General features: G+C 52.2%; 1 protein-coding gene across 4 annotated transcripts in view; it reads right to left on the bottom strand.

Moving 5' to 3' along the window:
- Positions 1-9,234: 9,234 nt before the first annotated feature.
- The window catches only part of RXRG (retinoid X receptor gamma), a 44,041-nt gene continuing 29,653 nt past the window's right edge, over positions 9,235-23,622 (bottom strand). For all 4 annotated transcript variants that reach the window (XM_015061631.3, XM_015061634.3, XM_015061632.3 and 1 more), the window contains 6 exons: positions 18,262-18,422; positions 18,017-18,146; positions 16,577-16,709; positions 15,092-15,183; positions 13,148-13,253; positions 9,235-9,722 (listed from right to left, as the gene is read on the bottom strand). In XM_015061631.3, the coding sequence (XP_014917117.1) occupies positions 9,575-9,722; positions 13,148-13,253; positions 15,092-15,183; positions 16,577-16,709; positions 18,017-18,146; positions 18,262-18,422 (770 nt within the window). In that variant the 3' untranslated portion in view covers positions 9,235-9,574. The remainder of the gene's footprint in view (positions 9,723-13,147; positions 13,254-15,091; positions 15,184-16,576; positions 16,710-18,016; positions 18,147-18,261; positions 18,423-23,622) is intronic.

Here is a 23,622-nt window from a genome sequence, read left to right on the forward strand (position 1 = left end):
TAAAAAAAGGGCCACAAACCGGGGCACCTGGGTGGCTCAGTAGGTTGAGAGGCCGACTTTGGCTCAGGTCATGATCTCGCAGTTCGTGGGTTCAAGCCCTGCATCAGGCTCTGCACTGACAGCTCAGAGCTTGGAGCCTGCTTCGGATTCTGTGTCTCCCTCTCTCTCTCTGGCCCTCCCCTACTTGTGCTCTCTCTCTCTCTCTCTCTCTAATAAATAAACATTTTTTAAAAAAGGAGGCAACAACCCCCTCTAGGCCAAGCCTAAATTTTAATTAAGATAAGCAACACAATGGAAACTTCAGCATACTTCCCAACTGTAATCCGGTGCCCTGGATTACATTGTTATTCTCTTCTCAACACACGAACGCACAACATTCAGATCTACGTGCGTTTCAGTGTTCTCTTCTTAGATTTCTGTTTTCCTATATCCAGGCAAAACTGGACCTTGTCCCCAGTCTTCAGGGGGCTTTGCCTGTGTCTGTGCGTCTGCTTCAGAATGTGAGAGATGGTTATTCCAACACCCCTCTTGGCGTAGATGTGACTGAGAGTGACAACAATCAGAATCCTACCGGTCATTGGAGGCTCGTCAACCCAGCAGACTCCGCTGTGTTTTCCGGCAGCTGTGCTAAACGGCAAGCCAGTCCAAGTTTTGACCCAAAACGACTCATACGACCTCTGCACGCATGACTCATTCCGTATTCCAATGGTTGCCAAGATGTGAAATGTATCTTTCTGAGGAAGTTGCATACAAATAGTGTCGTGATTTATTTGAGTGAAGAGAGAACACGAACAATGTGCTGAGCCCATTGGTTTCCTATAAAAAAAGAAAAAAAAATCAATTTGGGGAACGTTGGGGGACTTGGGGTCACTGAGGAATTTGGTCGAGTCCCTTAAAAAGCTATAAATAGGTAACTCACAGAATAGGAAATCTGGAAGGTTACTAAGGACAGTGGGAGGAGCCCAGTGTTTCTCCCGATCAGAGAAAGGTCTCACTGGATGTGCAGCACACAGAGTTAATCACTTGAGTATACCGAATGCCGGGAAGGGCAGGTAGAAGTGGGCCCCTCGAGCATATGGCTGGGACATATCACTGCAAACCTCTCATGTAGCAGCATGGACACGTTAGTGACATGGGCATGTGACTACAGTCTAGGCAAACCCTCTACCCTGGAGACGCCCCAGGAAAACTCCTGCACGTGTAAGCAAGGAGACTCGGGCACGAGTGCCTATCCTGGTAAAGAACGGGAGGCCGCCGAGGAGGGCGCAGAAATGCTAGGCGGCAGTCAGGAGGAGTTAGCTAGAGTCACCGAGAGCATCACCGATGGACCTCAAAGCAGAGCACAGAGTAAACCAAAGAAGAGTGAGTCAAGGGGACATTGGCGAAAAAAAATTACTCACGTACGTTTTTAAAACACAGAGAAGCGTACCATGTAATTCTCACGGCTGTCATCTGTGGGAATCAACAAACGGAAGGTGGATTCTCAAGGACCTACTAGAAATACCTGAGAAGTGGGTACTCTGGGGGAGATTTTGACCTGAGAGAGAAGATAAAGGGGAAAAAATAAGCCAAAGAGGCTTGGGGGGTCGGCTTCACAAGAGAAGCTAACGGGGTCTCCCCCACACTGGAAAGCACCTTCTCGCCTCTGTCATTTAACAGAACGCTAAACCCACAGCAAGGGCTCACTTGAAACTCCGACAATGTTTAACCTGTTTCATCCTTCAGATTCTGAGCTTCCTGAGGACTAGGATCTTTCCGGGTTTTCTCTGGAATCAGTACTGCGAGGTCAGGGTGCTCCTGTGCCTGGAAAGTCACGGAATGGGGTATCGGTCAATTTCTAAGAGACGCGACTGACTCAGGGAGGTGGAGGGGAACTCAGAGATCACGCAGTCAGCGCCTTTGACTTTGCTGACAGGGATGCGGAGCCCTGCGGGGTCCAGTGACCTGCCCAGGGTCAGACGAGGAGCCTCCGCGTAACCAGCAGAGGACCCCAGACCCCTGACTCCTCGCCCTCTGCTCTTTCCACCGGGTCGCCACGTTGCCACCCGGCCTGAGAAACAAGTCTAACGGGAAGCATCACCAAGGGAGAATCTGCTGTCACACCTAGCGGGGACCGCTTGGAGCAAGCCCTGCTGCGGCGTGACCCTCCGGCCTCCTGTGTGATGTCGGTGACGTGGCAGTTGCAGCTCTGTGTGTCGCTAGTGTTTAGCAGCTCCGAGGGAGGTGGTCCTTCCCAGCTTAGACCTGCTCCTGCGCTCAGCATCCCCCCTGGAGTCTCTCCCCTGTTTCCTCGAGATTCCTCTTGTGAGCCCGTATCTCCAGAAACGAAGACGCCACTGAGTATCCGGCTGGCGCGGGGGGGGGGGGGGGGAGCATATTTGAGTCTCATTCTTCAAACTCTTCTTCCTTTTTTTTTTTTTTCTTTTCCCATTTTGGAAATTCCAGCCCTCCCAGACTCCCTGGCCGCCGCGTTCCCAGGAAGGTGAGCGTGATGCCCCGAGCTGGCAGCAGAGGGCGCCCGTGCCCCACAATCTTGGCACCAAGCGTCCCACCGGGGGGCTGGGCGGGTCGCATGCTTGCCTGCAGCCGCACGGACCTCGAGGGGCTGCCCCTGGGGCGGGGGGGCTGGCCCCGGGCCAGTTCAGTGTGGTCGGAGACTGCTGTGGGCGCCAACGCTGTCACGGGAGACATTTCCGTGGAGTCTTCCATGGAACGGGGTGAGGGCTGCTCTTCCCTGGCTGGGAAGGAGTTTGCTTCCCCAGTCGTCTGCTTCAAGCCAGGGAGACCCGCGGCGCAGGCCGGCCTCAGCGGCAAGGGTGGGGGGCGAGCTTTCCAGGGCACCGCCCACTCAGCCCCTCCCGGTAAACTCATCCCACATCGGGGGGGCCCCCAGTCACCCTCCTAGAGCGAAAGACGTTACTGCTTTATGGCCTGAAGCCTTGAGATCATTGGGGGGAAGGATCCTTCAGAGCCTGAACCCCAGTATTTTGGATTACATCAGTGGTGGCAAATTCTCACTCTGGGAGCGTAGATTTGATGTTTGGAACCAGCCAAGACTCATTCAGAGCCTGATCGATTAAATAGATGAGATGGGTATGAAAGTTCCGAGCCCGGGGCCTGATGTAGGGTGGGGTTTATCTGGGTCACGCGGGAGTTCTTGTCCTTGTTATTGGACGAGCTTTTAAGGTAGAACCATGAGATCATTGTTCTTAGGGGGCCTCTAAAGCAGCTCTGGAGATAAATGTAAAAGAGGACTTTCCAAAAAAAAAAAAAATACATACATATATATATATATATATATATATATATATAATTGTAGCAAAAGTCTTAAAGAAGGTTTCAAAGCTAAATGCGATTCCTTTGCCCAGGTTCCGTATTGATTTAAAAACACCCTTCGTATTATTTTTCTGTTTGTTCATTGTTTATGCCAGTCCCCCGATTTCTTGGGCACGGAATATACAGTTAGCCGAGGAGACAGGTGCAAAGATGTTGGAGGCGGGGTCGTGCTTGATACATATGGGCAGGGACAGGGGCTGAGTTCCACGGACTGCCCACCATGTGTTTCCTGGCTCAGGTCTCTGAATTTCTAGTGCCTTGCTTTCTTCCTCCTTAAAATGAAGATAACAGGGGCGCCTGGTGGCTCCGTTGGTCTTCGGCTCAGGTCATGATCTCGTGGCTCATGAATTCAAGCCCCATATCGGGCTCTCTGCTGTCAGTGCAGAGCCCGCTTCTGATTCTTGCCCCCCACCCCGCCCCCGCCCTCTGCTCCACTCATTCTCTCTCCCTCTCTCTCTGTCACACAAAATAAGCTTTTAAAACAAATGAAGATAACAAAAGTTCTCTTGCCCACTTCTCCCAGGCCAAATTACAGTCACAGATCTTTTTGTGCTGTGTAAACTCTAAAGTGCTACATAACGTATCATTGTAGCCCTTGATCCTTGTGCCTTGTACATTTCTCGGCCGTAAATTCCCTGAAGGCCAAGAACATGCCTCAACGTCTTGGGCCCCGCCCACTGTGCCCGTGAAGAGTAACTTGACAGACAGCCGAGACCTTACGCCTGCTGGTAACAATCCACCGGAAGCTGGTTTCCTGGCTGAGGCTCCAGCGGGGAGGCTCCTGGGCTCGCTGCTGGACCGTGCTACTCGCAACAGGCTTCCACTGAACATTTATTGAGTGCCAAGCCCCGGCTGGGCGCTCTGCTCAGAGCTGTCGTGGATACACAGTTGAATCCGGCATGATCTCTGTTCTCGAGGCGTTTACAAGTAAAATTGATTGTTTATACCGCCAGTCAAGAATGTAAAACACGGTGTAGATGTGTGCAGAATCCGGGCACAAATAATGATGAAATTAGAAGGATGGAGAGATCGGGAAACGGGCCAGAGGCATGTAGCACCTGCACTGGACTCGAGCAGGAAGGGCAGGTGCATCCGTGGTGCAGGAGGGGGACGGGCTCAGCGAAGACAGTCAGCAGGGGCCAGAGGAAGAGCTGAACCGGCCGGAGCTGGGTGCACCGTGGGATGTGCGAGAAAGGGAAGGCTGGCAGGTTTTTCTTTGGGGCCTCGCCCTGGAGAGCCTTGACGGCCCTGCTAAGGAGCCTCCGCCGGTCTCAGAGGTGAAACGAAAACTTTGTGGCTGATGCACTGGGCCGCGGAGCTCCGACTCCTGGGCTCCGTCCGAGGGGACAGCCAAGGCTGAGGGCCGAGTGACCCAGGAAGGCAAAGCCAAGGTGGTGCCTGCCCCCCAGCGCCACTTCTGGGTAACGCAGCCGGTACTGGGAAGCAACGAAGTCGCTGGGATGCGTGCAGGGAAAGCCTTTCTTTCCTGCCAGCCAGGGCCTCCACGCCTGCTCTGTGAGGCCTCCACTGCTTGCCTGTGTGCAGAGACCTTTCCAGATACCAACCGCACATCGCATCCAAAGCCTCGTCCTGTCGGGCCTGACCGCTGCCTGGGGACCTGCGTGGAGGGGGTGGGGGAGAGGAGGGCAATTCTCTGACGGCTCCTTCCCCTCCCTCCCCCTCCCTGGGGTCCTCCCCTCTGTAACCGGGGAACTGGGCCTGGGAGGAAGGATGGCAAGAGGGGAAGCTCTTAAGGATGGAGTGTTGTCAGTGGCCTCCACGTGGCAAGCACCCAGCAGAGGGCTCTCTCCAGGGCCACACGGGAGTTCCTCAGGAGGCCCGTGGGGGACGCTACCCTGCCCAGTAACCAGGTATGGGCAGCACTTGCTCTGCTGACTCACGTCTGATGCGATAGCTTCCCCCGTTTGACCCCTAAGTCACTGCCCCCGATAGCTCAACCTCTTACTGCTCCCCACCCCCCAGCCTTGCTTGACAGGCGCTCTCTTGAGCTTGGTACCTTCCGGATATTCTAAGCGCAACTACCTTGCGGAGTATTAACTTGGCTCATAGAAAATGCCACATCCCGACCAGACCAAGCACAGAGGATGGGGGGAACACGCACCGCCGCCCTCTCCCTTGTCCTGCGTCACCCTCGAGATGGATTCCTGTCTTCAGAGCTCTCTAGTCAAGAGGAAGGCTTCGGTCTCTGTGTTCACGAGGATCCCCGAGTCCCTCACTCCCATCAGGGCAGCGCGGGGTTTCTGCCGCTGAGCAAGCAGCCAGCCAGGAGGAGGGGACAGCCTCCCTTCCTATCAGTACCCCCTTCTTATAGGTCCAGTCCCAGGGAGGGGTCTTTTGTGCTCCTCGTTCGGCTTGGGTATGGGGGTGGCTCCCTCCGCCTGGAGAAGTGGGGCAAAGCCACAGCACTGCCCCCCAAGCACCCCTCCTTCTTAGGATCTTCCTTCTTAAATTTCAATCTTCTCTGAATACAGGCTCAAGAAGAAATCTAAGGTAAAAGTTATCAGTTCTTCTAGCTTAATAAGTTCATGTGGGTGCATCTAGTAATTCCTCTAGAACATGTGGGAGCCTCCTGGCCTCACCTTGGGGCTTTAGCCAAAATTCTGAAACCCAGGAAAGAGCCATTTGACTTTCTGTTCCGTTAGTGATGCCTTAGAGCAGTTTCTTAGTCTCGGCCCTGTTGACCTTTGTGGCCAGACGCCTCTTTGTTGCAGGGGCCCGGCCGGAGACCCACGAAGTCTCCCGAGTTGTGACAATCTCTTCGGACATCGCTAAACCTTCCTCGGGGGCAGAACTGCCCCCTGGTGACCACCGCTGCTTAATAGACAAGAGGAAGTCACTGCAAGTTTTTGTGCAAAGAAGTAACATAAACCAATAATCACATGCCATTTGGCTGGTTTCGCTCAACGATATGAACAGGCGTGGTCAAGGCCAAGAAGCGTTAGCTGTGCAGAGGACAGCTTTTCAGTCCTCCCTGCGCGTGTATGCAGGAATGTCACGAGATGCTGTCACTGATGTGACACGGACCATCCGAGGAAGGCGGGGGCAGGGGGCGACGGTGCCACGGATGCAGGGTTGGGGGGGGCTGCCATGGGGGGTGGCTATCGGGCTGAGGTGTGGAGGTGTGGGGGAGAGGGGTCAGGCGTGAGGGGGAGGCTTGTCCCTGGAGTCTAGGACCTTCTTTTCAGAGCAGGAATCTCGTAGAAATATTTGGATCGGTAATCGTGTAAGTGAAGCTAATTGAGAGTTCACCGCATCACCCCGTTTGATTCTCTCCACGAGCCTGGTGCCATTATCTGTCTCAGTTCCCAAAGTCAGAAACTAGGCTTAAGCCACTTGCCCGAGTCGCTGAGACCAGAGGTGAAATTCTGATGGCGGCTGGCAGGATACCCACACCCTCGCGGGGAGCCCTCGCGGGGAGCCCCGGCAGCTTCCTTGGAACCCGGTCCTCCTGGCTCCCACAAGGCTCGCCCTGCAGTCTACATTGTCAGCCGTGCTGGGGGACGGGGGCGGGGAGAGGGACTTACTGCCATTGCACTCAGGAAGGTACAAACGAGAAGAAAAGTGTTAACCCAGACTAGAAACCAGAACTTTCTGGTTCCTTGTATACGAACACGTTGGGCGATCCTGACCAGGTTGTGGAAGAGGACGTTCTAGTCATCCCCGAAACCCGGGATGCCAGTTTTGACTACGGTCTCACCCTCCAGAAGGAAATTAATTGAAAGCTTTGCTTTACCCTTCTATGCCAGGTAATGTGATAAAAGCTTCACACGCGTTATCTTACACATGATCCTCACAAAAACCCCAGAGCAAATAGAATTGTCCCATTTTACGGATCAGCTCATTGAGGCTTAGTGAGATTTAAGTCCATCACGAAAGGCACAGACCCCGACCGTGTCTTGTGCCAAATCACGTGCTCTCACGCTGGACTCTGTGCGTCCGTTTATCTTTTTACCCTTATAAGGTGCGTATTATTACTGACGTTTACAAATAAAGGCAACAGGTGCCAGAGAGGTTGAGCAACTTCCCCGCAAACACAGGAGGACCAGCCCGTAGTTCCGGGAGCAGACTCCAGCTGGCTGCGTCCAGCATCCAACCTCTGCCCACCTTGGCCCTGTCTCTACGAAAACCCCGAGCAACACAAGGCTGAGTCCCTCGATTTTGTTACCTGTGTCAGCAGCCTGGGTTGTGGTGCTCAGGAAACACTAGTCAGCACCAATGGGACAACGTGCTGTCTCCACGGCCGACTCCTCCGGTGACCAGGGGAGTGGAAAGAGGAGAGGTTTCTCTCTGGGGAGGCTTCTCATGGCTGCTGCGGAGTTGAGCCTTAAAGAAGATCGAACATCCACTCAGTCGCTCGTCTTGGAGTGCGAGGGGGAAGGGGTCAGGAAGGAGGTGGCCTTTGGGGCCCCGGATGTCACGGAGCCAGCCCAGAAAGAGACACCTGCCCGTCTCTGGCCAAGCTCAGTGTCTGTGGTGGCAGCTCAGGGGACACCGCCTGGCGGGTGCACAGACACCCCCCCCGCTGGGCCCCCATCAGGCTGAACTCTGCTCCAGGCAACAGCCACGGTTCTTTGCGGGAGGGATCAAAGGTGAGGACGGGACTCGGCTTACCACGAATGTTACCATGAATGGCGGGCCATGTTGGGTTCCCCTGGAAGCCACGTGCAGCTGAACGTTTCCAGTGAGCTATGCTGGCCGAAGGGGGAGGTCAATTAAATCTGCAATTAAATCTTAGTCACCCCACAACCCCAGTCGCTTTCATCACGGTTCACAGAAAATGTAGATAAAAAAGAAAAGGAAAAAAAAGAGAGACAGCATAATTAAGATTTTAATTCCATTGCTTAATGTCCAAGGATAAAGGATCCCTACACTTTCCCCAGGAATAAAACAATTTTAATTTCTCAAAATTGTGTGCCCACTGACGGATGTGTTTGGACTGGAGAGTTAGCCCTAGGGTGTTCTGAGAGGACAAGGTGTTGATGGGGAATAAAGCAGCTGTCATCCACAATGCCCTTTAGGAAATTCTTTCCAGTTACATGGACCCCAATTCAACAACACACATTTGCTATGTGTCTGCTGTGTGCAAGACCCTGGGTCAGGTTCTGGTGTACAGAGAAGGTAAGTCGGCCTGACATGTGCAGTTGTTCGTGTTGTACACTACACAGCCCTAGCAGGTGTCATGTAAAGCACAGCACAGATTTGTGTATCCATTAAGTCCTGTTCCTGTAGATGGCAGGAAGGTGACTCAAAGAAGATGGGATATATATATATACGTGTGTGTGTGTGTGTGTGTGTATGTGTGTAGTCTAGCTGTGGTATCAGACATTGCCCTCAAGGAGCTCACTGTCCAGCAGACAGTAGGACTCTAGGACCACAAGGAAATCACTCAGAGGCTAAATGCTGGGAGAGGTTTCCTCTTTCCCTTTTAAGAATAGGCTATGTAGGGCCAGATAATGATGGAAAACAAATTAGATGTTCTCTGGTCTTTTTGCTAATGTTGCCAGTTAACAACAGAAAACTCCTTTCCTTTGTTACTACCCCCTATCAACTCTCCTGATCCCAGAATCTTCCTCCATCCAGATAGCATCTTCTCGTGGCCTTATGCTCTCAAACAGGACAAGGCTGTTCGTACTCGTTATTCTTAGGAGGAAGGAGGAAAGAAAAAACAAAGCGAGCTCATTCTGAAAGACAATGTGTTTTACCACTCTCGCCAGGGGCTAAGCTGGCTGGGGACAGCTTAGACTCAGGCTGCCTAACTGTGGGACTGATTTACCGTTTCAGGGCCACACCCCCATTCCCCAGCCCCCAACAACTTTCTTCCCACAGCTGAGAAAACTTCCCCCCATAACAATAACACACCCCGTGCTCCAGGCAATGTCAACATCATATATATTATTTTATTATTCGCTCGTTTGCTTTCCATGGCAAGTGAAAAAATAATTTAAACCAATTATATGTACAGAGGCTTGGTGAGTTTTTCCAAGAACTTCCAGAAAGATCCCCAGCCCCTCAGATTGCAAAGAAGGGTTTCCTTTAACATCTGTACAAAACCACCTATAAAAGTCGCACGTGTAGAAAGGTTTCTTTATTGTAAGCATCACATTATTGGAACGGGAAAGGGTCAGGGCAGGAGGCGGCGGGACGTGTGCAGGGTGGGGGGTCCACACACACCCGCCCAGGGGTAGTCCCAGGCTGGGGGGGCTGCGGCTGGGGGCGTTCAGGTGATTTGCAGCGGGGTCTCCAACATCTCCATGAGGAAGGTGTCAATCGGCGTGTCCCCGATGAGCTTGAAGAAAAACAGGTGCTCCAGGCACTTCAGGCCAATGGAGCGCAGGGCCGGGAGGCGCAGCAGCAGCTTGGCAAACCTGCAGGGGCGGAGGGTGGGGGGCGAAAGGGCGTCAGGAGCCCGGTGGCCGCTCCAGTTCGTCTGGTCTCCCCGACCAGCCTACGTGGGAGAGAGCCTGGAAGGGGACACTGGGGCAGCTAGACAAGCTCTACTCCTAGGAAGCTTCAGCAATGGACTTTTAATTTTTTTTTAATGTTTATTTATGTTTGAGAGAGAGAGAGAGGGAGGAAGAGAGAGCGCGAGCAGGGGAGGGGCAGAGAGAGAGGGGGACGCAGAATCTGAAGCAGGCTCCAGGCTCCGAGCTGTCAGCACAGAGCCCGACAGGGGGCCCGAACTCACCAACCGCGATATCATATCACGACCTAGAGCCCAGGTCGGAGGCTTACCCGACCGAGCCACCCAGGTGCCCCCGCAATGGAGTTTTTAAAGGGGAAGCCGAACCCTGTGGCCTCTTGAGAGTGTTCTGAAATCTGCGCCCACGTCCCGGGATCCCGGGCAGAAGCAAGAGCCAGGCCCTGGTTCATCTCCCACCAACCAGCTGGGGCTCCTCACGTCCCCACCCCGCCCCGGGGGCTGCCTGCAAAGGTCTGCGGGGATGCCGGAACGGAGCAGAAGACAAGGCTGTGCTGACCTGCGGTGGCCGTTGCCACTCATGTGCACGTGGGGGTACCTGCTGGGGCACCGCCAGGCCTCCCGGAGGTTCTGGAACGCGAGGTGAGCGAGGGCGGGGCCGCTGGCCCTTACCGCCCAGGCTGAGTCCGCCTTTCCTCTCACCACCCCTGCCCCAACAGACCACGGGGGGAGGGGGGGGGAGAGTCACCAAGGTTTGTTACCAGCTTGCAAGCAGTTGTTACCAACGCGAAGGAGGTGCTTCCTTTAAGCACGAGGAGAGTGGGGTGGAATGTACTAGTCTCGCCCCTGAGGGCAGTGTAGGGACACGACACACACATGTGCAAACACACACTCGCGCCTGACACACGTTAGGTAGACCCACTCACACATTCTCACGCACCCTTATACACACTCACTCACATCTGCCTCACACGTGTCACACATATACACGTGTGTGCACACACACTCACCCTCTTACACACCCTCACAGACATAAGCTTGTGCTCATGCCCACCTATGCACATTCACACATTCTCCTACACTCTCACGTGCCCGCACACGTGCACTCTCTCCCACACGCATGCACTCACGTGCGTGTGCTGCACACTCCTGTATAACCAAGGACCTTGGCTGTGAGGTTCACCGCAGGGAGAGAAGCCTGTGTGTGAACTAGCCTCACATCTGCACATCCTCCTGGGTCCCCTCGATTTGCTGTGTTTTCCAACCTGCCTCGGTGGCCCTTTTCCATCTCTCAGAATCCTTTTTTTGCCAATAAAGCTGATTTTTAATGTTATTAATAATAACTGGCAATCCAGTCACTCATAACTTCCAATGAAAGGACAAGGACTGAAATCCTATCGGTCACCCCGGCCTGAAATCAGAGACTCTGGTCAGGCTGGCTCTTCACGGAGCGTCACAACATGAGTTCACGGGGGGAGTTTCAAGTTGGAATTTTAATGCTCCTGGAAAACGTGTATGTTTCTATATTCAGGCCACATGAAGTTTCAAAGAAATGGGGCAATGTAAGAAAAATAAAATGGCACCATCTACAAAAAATCAGGATTACTTCTTTACCTAGAAACATTAAAGGTCTCAATCAGTTAAGCATCTGACTTTGGCTCAGGTCATGACCTTGTGATTCATGAGTTCGAGCCCCAGTTGGGCTCTGTGCTGATGGCTCAGAGCCTGGAGCCTGCTTCGGATTCTGTGTCTCCCTCTCTCTCTCTCTCTCTGCCCCTCCCCTGCCCACGCTCTGTCTCTGTCTTTCAAAAATAAATGTTAAAAAAAAATTTTTAAGAAAAATTAGTCTATCCCAAGGCCACACAACCCTTCAGAAAGTTCTGCAGGGCGTCCCCAAGCAGGAAGAGCCATTTAGGTAAAGGCTGAGCTCCTGGTCCTGACTCTACCACGAAAGACTTTTATGGAATTAGATGAAGGGAATGGCTTCTCTGCAAAGTACAAAGAGAGGCTGAGACAGAACTCTGAAAATGTATCGTTCGCTCTAAAGATGCCCGCGTTTTACAATCCACAAAATGCTAAATACACTAGGGGACTGCTGTCTCAGCTGACTGGCCCTGACTTAGGGGCTGAGATCGGGACTGGAAACCAACACGCCCGTGAAGGGCCATAGCCCTGGGGACAGACGCCGCGTGCCTCCCTCACGTGCTCGGCAGCCACAGCCTTTGAGGTGCCTGCCGCGCGAGAGAGACAATGTGCCTGCGTCCTCCTGAGTTCTGATCTCTGCTTCGCTGGAGCAAAGCGCACTTCCGAAGTGTTTCCAGGGAGTGGCAGCCCAGTACCACGGAGAGCACCCGGCCGTGCCTGGCCCTCCTTCCACCTGTTCCTGCCCAGCCGAGGTGACCAGCCTTCGGCACGCTTACCTACCTGCCTGAGCCAAGTGACATCCCCGATGCACCTGCTCATCCTCAGGGTGGTCCCCCTCTGTCCAGGCTGTGCCGGACACACCCCGGGGACATGAAGGGGCCCCGCCTCTACACCCCCTTCCCTGCCCTTCCAGGTCCCACCCCAGTCCGGCCAACAAGGAGGCAGCCGGGACCCCCTGGCAGGCCCGTTCCTAGGAAAACGGGTAAATTCCAAAGTTTTGAAAGTAACATTCAGCGGAAACAACCTAAATGTTCCACGGGCCAATGGCTAAATACATTAAGATCCGTCCACCCCATGAAACGTTACAGAATCACTGAAAATGATAATTTTGTACCTTTCGGCATCTGATAAAGTAGCTAAAAACGGCTAAGAGAAGGAAAATAATACAACAAACTGTACGATTTCATGTCTGTAAATGCACGTTTCTGTGCACACATGCACTGACACGCAAAAATACTGGAAAAATATATACCCCCAAAATGTAGGATTCGTCTTGTCCCGCGGGGGCAGAGCAGAAAGCCAGGCAGCGGCCCTGGAAAGCACAAGCTCTCTGAAGCCAGACAGACCTGAGTTCACCTCCCAGCCCCACTGCACACCAGCTCCACGATGCCGGGCAAGTGCCTTACCCTTTCCGGGCCCTGGTGCCTCGCTAGAAACTGGAGACACTGAGACCCGCCTTCATTTCTGCATTTGCTCGTCCGGGCAACATTTACAGCCCTATACTATGTGCCCGGCACTGCTTTAGGCTCTAACATTGGAGCAGGGAACGGCGAACAGGACAGGATCTCTGGTGTCATGGAGCCAATGCTTCGGCAGCTTTCAGCTCGTTAGAAAGATTAAAGAACACTTGAAAACCCTAGACGGCACCTGCTGCACGTTACCATGTATGCAGGGCAAGGAAGAGGCCTCACCTCGGCCATTCGATTCTTCCCGCACTCTCTCTCTCACCTGCCAGGTTGTTCCGGATACTTCTGCTTCGTGTACGCCTCGAGGGTGGCATAAACCTTCTCTCGCAGAGTCTCTACCTCCGAGGGGTTGGACAGACCCTTGGCATCTGAAAAAGACGACTGATTTAGCCTGTGGGGACACATCTCAGGTGGACACCCTTCCAGAGAGGCTGTCCCCGTTCACTCTGGCCTCTGCCCCAAGAGTTACTAGATAGAGACGCGCTGGGTGGGGAACAACAGTGAAAGACACCAAGCTGGTCCCCTGGGCCCCCCAGCTCTCCCTCTCTGTGCCCAGTCCACCCAATAGACTCCTGGAGCAAAGGCTGAAAACGCTGTTGATGGCCAAAGGCAGCCACTACCGACTCCAAGGAGGAGTTTTACTCTATCCGCTCATTCTGAACGATTGCATCCCCACATTTACTGAGTGCCTCCCATGTGCTAAGCCCGGACTGAATGACGAGATGGTACAAAAGCCAGATCCACTCACGTGTCGCATCAGCTAACGAGCCGCCTGATTCCTGGGCTGAAGCCTGTGCAGAAGTCACCATGAAATTCTGAACGGTCATCTTTTGACCCCCAGCGGCATGTGAGGGAGCCGATCCCTTCCTCCTCCTTGAATCGCTTCTTTTCCTGGGCCACCAGGACATCACTCCTCCACTTCTCTCCCTGCCCCTCACTGGCCTGTCTCGGGCTCCTTGGCTGGTTCTTCCTTTTCTCCCCAGCCCCTACGTGAGGGTGCACCCCTGGGCCCACCTCTGCCCAGCCCCCTTCTCTGCCCCACTTCACTGACCCCCTACGTGAGCTCACACCTGTCTCAGAGTCTAGTGTGCCCGGTAGAGGCTGACAGCTCTCGAAGGCACATCTCCGGTCCTGACTTCTCCTCTGAGTCCCAGACTCATGAACACTAGCTTCCTGGACAGCTACTCTTGGATGTCTACTATCCATCTGAAAAACTTTTTTTTTAAGTAATGGTTTTTTTTTTTTCAATGTTTATTTATTTTTGAGACAGAGAGAACCAGCATGGGAGGGGCAGAGAGAGAGGGAAATGGAATCTGAAGCAGGCTCCAGGCTCCCAGCTGTCCGCACAGAGCCTGACACGGGGCTGGAACCCACGAACCATGAGATCATGACCTGAGTCGAAGTTTGAAGCTTAACCAACGGAGCCATCCAGGCGCCCCAGAGATTGACTTTTTAATTTAAAAACACCCAGTGCTCATCCCAACAAGTGCCCTCCTTAATGCCCATCACCCATTTAGCCTATCCCCCCCCCCCACCACCCCTCCAGCAACCCTCCATTTGGTCTCTGTGTTTATGAGTCTCTTCTGGTTCACGTCCCTCTCTGTGTTTACTTATTTTTGCTTCCCTTCCTCTGTGTTCATCTGTTTTGTTTCTCAAGTTCCACATATGAGTGAAATCATACGGTATCTGTCTCTCTAACTGACTCATTTTGCTCAGCACAATACACTCTCGTTCCATCCACATTGTTACATATCCACCTGAGGTTTTCATGTCCAGAGACAAAGTCCTAATTCCTACCCCCCCTACCCACAGGATCCCCCACGTCAGCAAACAAAACTCCATTTTCACAATAACTCGGGAAAATAAACCCCAAACCCCTGAGAATTATATTTAACACCTCTCTTTTCACACTCTATCTCTAATCCCTCCGCAAACCCCACCAGCTTTGCCTAAAACTATCCGCCAAATCTGATCCTTCCGACCACCTGCTTCACCGTGACCCCGGGCCACTGTCGCCTTCCCCACTTGTCCCCAAATATGCACACTCCGTGCTCCTTCAAGATGCCCGCAAGACAGGCTCTAGGAGTCGGAACCACAAAGGATCGACTCCCGGCCCTGCCTGCTCCGCCTCAGCTGAGCTGGGGGACGTCAGAACGCGGGAGCGCCGCGGCCGAGCTCGGAGGAGGGCGAACCACTGCCCAGTTACCTGGGTTAAATAGCACGATGGCCCGCAGGCACCCCAGCTCCGCCTTGTCCATCTGCATGTCTTTCATTTTGGAGACCAGCTCAGTCAGGACTCTGTTCACAGGACACAATGACAGGCGATGAGAAAACCGTGAACACCAGGCCAGGGGCGGATGAGACGCACGCACCCCACACTCCTTATGTCCCCATCCCGTGTCCCAGATGATGCGGCAGGTGCTAGGGGCGCAGAGACGAAGAGGGTGCCATCCCCGAGCTCCAGGAGCTCAGAGTCTCACTGAGGAAACAGGGAAACAACGCGCAGCAACACAAAGCCGTGAGCAAAGTCCAAGGGAGCACCGAGGGGGAAGCAGTGAACTCTGGGGGTTGGGGGGGAGGGCGGCGCTGGAAAGGCAGCCTGGAGGACTGGAAATCAGTAGAAAGGTAGCAGGCTAAGCAGGGCGAGGGGTGGCCCGTCTAGAGGGACACAGCAGAGGGCAGCCTCCAGGGAGAGGGTGGAAATCTCCATGACGACGGCGGAGTCCATCAAAGACCGTGTTGGTCCCTGCATGGCCTCTGCGTGTTGTGGGAAAGGGCAGGGAGGGAGTAGAGACGCCTTGGGTGGACATTCACGTGGCCTGGAAATCCATTTACAACGGAGGGTGGGAAGGGGCCACAGGGCCCCGGCCCCTGGCCCAGAGGCTATTTTCAACCCTATCCTCGTCGTTACCGGCTGCCCGTCCCCTTGCCCCACATCATTCATCCCTACTCATTCCGTTCATCTCTCTGAATCTTAAATTTCCTTCAGCACCGCTTAAGGCGCAGAATGCCAGGCTGGGGCTCCTGCTGCCCGACCCAGGTGGGTCCGCTCCTGCTGCGGCCCTTCTCCAGAGACCCTGCGACCGAGTCCAGCAAAAACCTCAGCTCATCTTCCCCAACTCCCGAAGTCAGGTCCTGGCTGCTTACCTCCATCCCGGCCCCCTGGCAGTTCAACCTCCCCCCCCACCCCCCCCCGCCCGCCCCCCGCCCCCGGGTCATGTCAACGATCCAGTCTCTCCCTTGGAAACCCGCAGAGGTAACAGCTTCGCCCTCCTGCCCCAGCACCCGTGCTGGCCCCTGCCTGGCTCTACCTCCATCTCGTCATTTCAACCTTTCTTGTAATCCACGCACGCGCGCGCACACACACACACACACACACACACACACGCACGCCCTGGAAGCAAACGAGAGCCACCTGTCATTCCTTCCTGGGTCTATGTTCCGATGTGTTCCATGGTCTCCGCTTCTTGCCCCGTGCAGATGTGTGGGTGGACCATCCTACGTCCCAGCGCTGCCCACAGGTCCACACACCCACACGCCCACGGCACCTGACGCACGCGCACAGGCACGCGCGTGCACACGCACAGGCGCGCACACACGCACAGGCGCGCATGCGCACACGCACGCACAGGCACGCGCACACACAGGCACGCTCGCGCACACGCACGCACTGGAAGCAGACGAGAGCCACCTGTCAAAGATGGAGCCGACCCCAGCGCTGTGGGCGCTGCTGCGGTGGACATGTAAGCCGGTGGCCAGAAGGATGCCGTCCTGCACGGAGACGGAGCGGTGGGAGAAGGAGGCAATTAGCAGTTCGTTCCACCCTGCAAGGAGAAGGAGGAGGCCTTGAGGGAAAACTGACCGCATTCTCGCTTCACCAATCATCATCCGAGGCACGAATTGTCGCCCCCGTATAACAAAAGCAGAAACAGAAATCCAAGGAGGTTAAAAACCAGCTCCAGACGATACAGCTCATAAGTGAAGAAACAGGATAAGACAGGGGTCCCCTGACTCATGGCTCTGCACTCCCCCCCCGCCCCCAGGCTCCCCCAGGACAGCTCAGAATGGCAGCTTGAGGATCAGGACACTTCTCCTCCCCCATCCCAGTCAATCGACAAATACGGGTTGAACATTTCACAGGTAATCGTCAACATGTTAGCTGCCACGGTGGATAAAGTGAGGATACCTCTGCCCCCAGCACCTGACAACTCAGTTTTATTTCTTTGGTGCTCGCTGTCTGGCAGGACGCAGCACAGCGTGTAGCTTTCAGTCAACACTCAGAGACTCTTCATTATCTAACAGGGATGAAGTGAGGGGACTGGCTTCCAATGCTTAGCCAATCTTTATGAAATTTCCCTGCTGGCGCGGTGACAGAGGAGAGCGGTGGCACATGTCAGCTGCACAATGTTCCAGAAATGGAAGCCGAGAGAGAATATAGCACACAGAATCTGAAAATAGGAAGGGACCCTGGGGGCGCCTGGGTGGCTCAGTTAAGCGTCCCACCTCGGCTCAGGTCAGGATCTCACGGTTCGGAAGTTCGAGCCTTGAGTAGGGCTCTGTGCTGAAAGCTCAGAGCCTGGAGCCTGCTTCGGATTCTGTGTCTCCCTCTCACTCTCTCTGCCCCTCCCCTGCTCACACTCTGTCTCTCTCTCTCAAAATAAATAAATAAACTTAAAAAAAAAAAAAAAAAGGAAGGAACCCTGGATAAATAAGCTTGAGAAAAAAAAAAATCCTTGGCTTCTCTCATCTCACCTGTGAAATGGGAAAACCTCTATTTTCCAATTTTACAACACTGCTTTGGACTGTCGTCAATAAAACTGACTTCACTGTATTTGAAAATTAAATGCCAATTATAAAACCATGGTAAAATTTACACGGAAGAAGAGTCTCAACCTCCATTAACAATGTTTCATTTGGGAATAAAAGGTTTGGGGGAGGGCCACCCAAACTTAAGAGCCTATAATTAATATATAAAGACTAACCCTGGATGGGGTTATCCTGTCCTCAACACGGCACACAGCTTGGATCGTTACAGCCTCATTGGGTGACTTGCTTTAGGATCCCAAGGGTAATTTCAAAATGGCAGCCCAAGCGATTGGCCCAAGGAAACCCAAGCCCCGATGTCCTTTACCTGCCCGGAGCAGGATGACCTGGTCCTCCAAGGTGAGGTCAGAGAAGTGGGGGATGCGCTTGGCCCATTCGACAAGAGTGAAAAGCTGCTTATCAGCAGCATGGCATATGTTCGTGACAGGGTCGTTCGTCTAAAAACAAACCCAAAGCCCTGTGAGGGCCAGATTCCAGGACTCTGGTCCACCCCTCGCCCATCTCCAGCCCAAGAAAGAAGTGGGAGGCGGGTGGAAGTCTAAGACCACTGACCGAGTTCTCCATATTCATGTCACCATAGGATTCCGTCTTTGGTTCAACAGCAAGCTCAGCTTCTAGAATCCTCTCCACAGGCATATCTTCATGGCCACTACTGGCACATTCGGCCTCACTCTCGGCCCGCTCCCGGCTCCTCTGCCTTTCTTCTTGCACAGCTGGCACACGAGAGGACAGGCAGATGTTACCACGTGCCCAGGACAACTGTGGGAAAGCGAGTTACCTACCGGAGCCGAGCCTCAGTTTCCTCATCTGTCATGTGGGTATCCTTGCGGTCCCTGACCAGAGGGGTTGCGATGTTGACAGACAAAACAAAGAAAGGAAAGCGATTGGCTTATGCGTGGGCAGAACTGTGGGTTTTTTAGTTTGCATCCTTTCCCGTTCGTTATGGTGACCAGTCTAAAAAGTCTGCATTTAAAATTTTAATAACCTCTGATTCTGCCCTCTCTTTTAATGAACCACATTCTCCATGATCTCTCTTCAGTCTCCTGGACTTTACCTCTGGCTGCTACCTCTAATAAGCTGCGGGCATGCGATAGTTAAGTGGCAAGGACATTACTTGGAAAATCCCTCTGTCAGGTCCTATGCATCAGCCTTGGCATTCACGTCCCATTAGGTCTGCCCCTAATGCACCAGCCTGAACACAACATCACCTGATCCGACTTGTCAGGGAAGATCTTCAGGGAGCCATGAGGGTATTTAGTAAGTGAGGAGGTGGAGGAATGTCACCTAGATGACATTTCAGAATCAGCAGCTGGTTTGGGGGGTGGGGAAGGGTAGGCAGGCAGAGGTGTGGGCTGGAATCATCTCAGCCTCCCCAAACTTAGGGGTTTTTTTTACCGAAGTTCGTTCTAACCCCCAGAACCCTAAGCGTCCATGCATTAGGATGCCAGGCAGACCCCCTTGCCAATTCTGTCCTCTTCGCTGACAAACACTCTCTGTTGGGTTAGTTTCCATAATCTACAAAGCTGTGGTTTCCATCTTCCTTTCCCCAGCATTAAGGAGCAAAATTCAATATTGGTACGCTTTTTTTTTTAATCCCAAGAATCAATAAAATTATATTCAAAGCCGGTGGCTAATCTGGAATTCAGTGATAGCTACTTCACTGGCAACTTCTACCCTTCAGCTTCTGTCCTTTCCTCCCCCGGGGCCCACCCCCGATGGCACAAAGGCTGTAGAATGAGCTGGAATCAGACGCTGGACATCCAGTTTGTCATGCAAGTGATATCAGTGACCTTCCAAGGTAGGTCAGAGAAGGCTATGCCTACAAAAACACAACTCACACTCCAAAGTCTCCAGTAGAGACACATCAAAATGCCTCAAGATGAGAATGATATTCAGTGGTTGGGATGGAGGGAGGGAGGGAGAAATAGAAGAGAGAATAAAGGAGGGCAGTGACAAAAAGAAGAAACAGAAGAGAGAGAGAATGAAGAGAAATTAGGAAAGAAGAGAGCAAAAGTCATGCACTTTGGAATCCAAGGAGCCTTTAGATGTCTCCTCCAACTCCTAGTTTCTCTTTCTCCCTCATCCTTCCTTCCTGTCCACTCTGTCAGTCTTCATTCTCGGACAGCATACAGACACATATGTATTTATATTATCAGCTGGATTTGCTGGTTAAAGTTGAACACCTCTGGTATTAATTTCTTTAAGATAGGTTAATAGGCTTCTATTTGCCTCGATTTTAAAAGATGGGGAAAAAGCAAACTCAGTGAAGTTCCTTCCGCGGTCCTCAACTGATTTCTTCTGTGGATTTGTAACACGGAAGGAGAATAACCTTCAAGCTTCAAAGGAAATAACCTTGGCTTCTGGGAATTAGATTCTAATTCCAATCTTGCCATTAAGCGAGGGATCCTTTGCTCTTCCCCTCTCCACTCTGTGCCGTAAATCTTACTGTCACAGAAGAGGAGTCATATATCTGTTGCTGGAAGAAACCTTCGATGTGGCCGACATTCTGAGCCTGCCCTACAACATACTTCAGGATATATCCAGGGGACACTGGCTGATCTAACATGGTACCAAATTCCTGCCTTGGGACAGAACTTTATCCATTAGCCGAACATGTATTTATTGCACATGCTCTATAATAACCAAAATTTATTGAATTCTTTTCTCTGTCAGGAATTATGCTCAACACTTTATACAGATGATATTTCATTTAATCCCCATAATCACCCTCTCAAGGACTATGAGCCACAGAGTAGTTATGTAACCTGCCAGAGTTCACAGAGCTAAGAAAAAATGGCGCCAACATGTAGACCCAGGCTGATGGCCTTCTGAGCCCACCTCTCACCCCCCTGTACCACCTCTGAGGCTCTGGGCTAGTGGTACTAATAAAGACCACACAGGGCTCATGGGGATATCGAATACTACCCACTAATTGCCACAAAAGTAGTCCATTATCTATCCAAACTGTATTAAATGACCAGATATCATGGAAACGGACTTCCCCTAAGACCCCTGAGGATTGTGTGGTCGCCTGGAAGTCAGAGGGCCCCAGTCCTGTATCAGTTCTGCTACTAGCTCACCATGGAAGCTTAGGCAGTTCCCCAGACTCTTAGAATCTATGTTTCTTCTTTCAGGAAACAAAGGTGTCACATCCGAGAATATCAATGGCCACTCCGGCTTCCCCATTAGGTACCCTAAAAAGGCAATGGGTCCTGGCCCCTGGCTCCTGGCAGACACATTCCGAGCCCATTCCACTTCCATCTTTTTCTACCTGTTTTTGATAGTTTCTCTCAGCTAACTGTTCCAGAATTTTGTTATTCTTGTCTTCAAGGCAGTATCCAACCTGAGCCCCCAGTTCTGTACATTGAGGTCAGAAATGATAGGGGTGAAGGAAAGGCTGTCAGGCAGCCTTCTGGAAATGGCCCTTCATGCAGCCAGATGAGGAATTGATTCGCTCCTTTGTCTTCTCTTCATCAGGGTAAATAGTACCAATTCCTTTAGAAATTTCTCTAGGAGCCTCTGTCCCCTCCTACATTTTACTACTCAGCTCTTCATTACTCCTCATTTCTCCACATTCTTCTCAAAAATGCAGAAGCCAAAACTAGACACCTGTCCGTGAAAGAATCAGAACAGTGCCAAGTTTACAGGAAGGACTGCCCAGGCCCTTAGAATTCACAAGTCCCTGTCTGCCTTACTTTAACGAAAGAGCCACACTTCCCGCCATGTGACCTGTGCACCAACCACTCTGACTGTAATGGAGCTGAGGGCCGCTGAGGCTGAGTTTTGAGAGACAGATGGTGAAGCAATAGAAATGGCCGCTTCTCTAATGAAGGCTTTCACCTGCCTTTAACTCAGTCTCATCTGCACCAGGAAAACCATTATTTTTCCAAGTCAACCTGAAACTTATCTGTCCTGGGAGGCAAATGTGACCCTGGCAGCAAACAAGCTCTTGCTGATGCGAGACTTTCTTTGGGGTCATTGATCTTATGTTTGACCATCATGGTGGCAGAAGCTTAAGGAGCATCAATTCTATCTTGGTGAAGAGAAGACAGCCTCCACCAGCTGATTTTTTTCCTCATGTGTTCTGCTCTATAAGATCATTGATTCTTTGAAGGCAAGGATGACATGAGCATGAAGCAGGCACTCAGTTAATACTGGATGGATGGATGGATGGATGGATGGATGGATGGATGGAGGGATGGAGGGATGGATGGGTGGATGGAGGCATGGATGGAGGGATGGATGGGTGGAGGGACAGATGGATGGAGGGATGGATGGATGGAGGGATGAGTGGATGGATGGAGGGATGGATGGATGGAGGGATGGATAGAGGGATGGATGGGTGGATGGAGGGATGGATGGAGGGATGGATGGGTGGAGGGAGGGAGGGAGGAAGGGATGGAGGGATGAGTCCTTTTAGAAGCTCCTGCATTACTAAAACTTTTGGTTCCAATATTCAGTTTAAACTACTCATCCACTCATTCAACAATTATTTATGAAGTGCCTCCTTTGTGCTAATCACTGGTGATATAGCAGTGATGGGGGGAACAGAAAAAAAAATCTTGCCTTGGTGGAAACAGATAGTAGACTAAATAAGTAAGCATGTTAGACAGTGATACCACTGCAGGAAACAGACTAGGAAGTGTCCTGGGTGGCTGATGCAATTCTAGACAGTTGACAGTGGAGTAAAGGTCTGAAGGTGGAGAAGAAGGGAGCCATGCAGGTACCTGGGAAGAGGGCACTCTAAGCAGAGAGACTGCAAGTGCCACACTCCTTGAGAAGGAGCTTCCCTGGTGGCCCAGCAGAGACCAGCAAGGCTGGACCAGAGAGACATGGGGCAGTCAGATCATGTACAACCTTGAAGTCATAACCAAGGTTTTGCTTTTTTTTTTTTTTTTTTTCTGAGTAAGAAGGGAAGGCATTGGAGGGTTCTGGTGCAGAAAGGGCTTGACCTGACCCACTTGTTCAAAGCCTCACTGGTTGCTCTGAAGAGTGTAGGAAGACAAAGAGGGACACAGGGGGGAGTTCTTAGGAGTCCGGGTGGATTAATACAGAAGGTAACAATGGCTTGGGTTATGCTGGCTACATTAAAGTCATGAGATGTGGTGACGTTCTGGACATATTCTGGGGGAGAGACAAGGTTTCTTCACCCACATGGAAGAGGAGTCCAACGGTTTTTCATCTGAGCAACTGAAAAACTGGCTATTTCCTAAAATGGAGAGGACTGTGCAACAAACAGGCTAAGAGGGCAGATTATCAGGAGCCCAGGTTTGGGTCTGCCCCCTTGAGATTGCTGTCAGACAACGGAGTGAGGGCCATCTTCGTACCAGAACCCCTCTGCACCCCGGGAGGAGGGGAGACTCCAGATGGGCTCTGATCTGGGAGTACAAAGACCCACTCTGGGCTCGTCACCTACCTCTGGGACCTTGGAAAACTCACCTCCTCGGTCCATACTGGTTTCCTCCGCTGTAGAATGATGAGGGCTATTAATTACTCTAAAGGGCCCCCTCCGTCTACCTCAGACGTGTTAGGCCTGCCATTTCTTTCCTTCTTGGTGGCATTCTCTCCTAGAAGGGGCTCAAAGACCTTCTCTTTGTGGATCCTTTCAGTCAGCCTCCCCTCTCCTCAGAGAAAAGAAGTTCTTCAAGCATGAGGAGTCTCCCGGGACTGACTAAATGCCTTGTTCCTAGTTCCCAGACAGAGACAAGACTTCCTCACTCTGAATCTAGGAAGGCTCACCATGTACACTTGTACTTGCCTGAGTTCGTGCGTTAATTAACTGCCCAATTCGATTTAGTTGTGTTACTTAACAGAAAGCCTTTTCGATTTTCTAAATGAACAGAAAGCACTTTCAGATTTTTTTTTTTTTCATTCCATACAGCCCAGCTAAGCCACACTGTAAACTGGAAAGAC

Source organism: Acinonyx jubatus, chromosome E4 (genome assembly GCF_027475565.1).
Source record: "Acinonyx jubatus isolate Ajub_Pintada_27869175 chromosome E4, VMU_Ajub_asm_v1.0, whole genome shotgun sequence".
NCBI classification, from domain to species: domain Eukaryota; kingdom Metazoa; phylum Chordata; class Mammalia; order Carnivora; family Felidae; genus Acinonyx; species Acinonyx jubatus.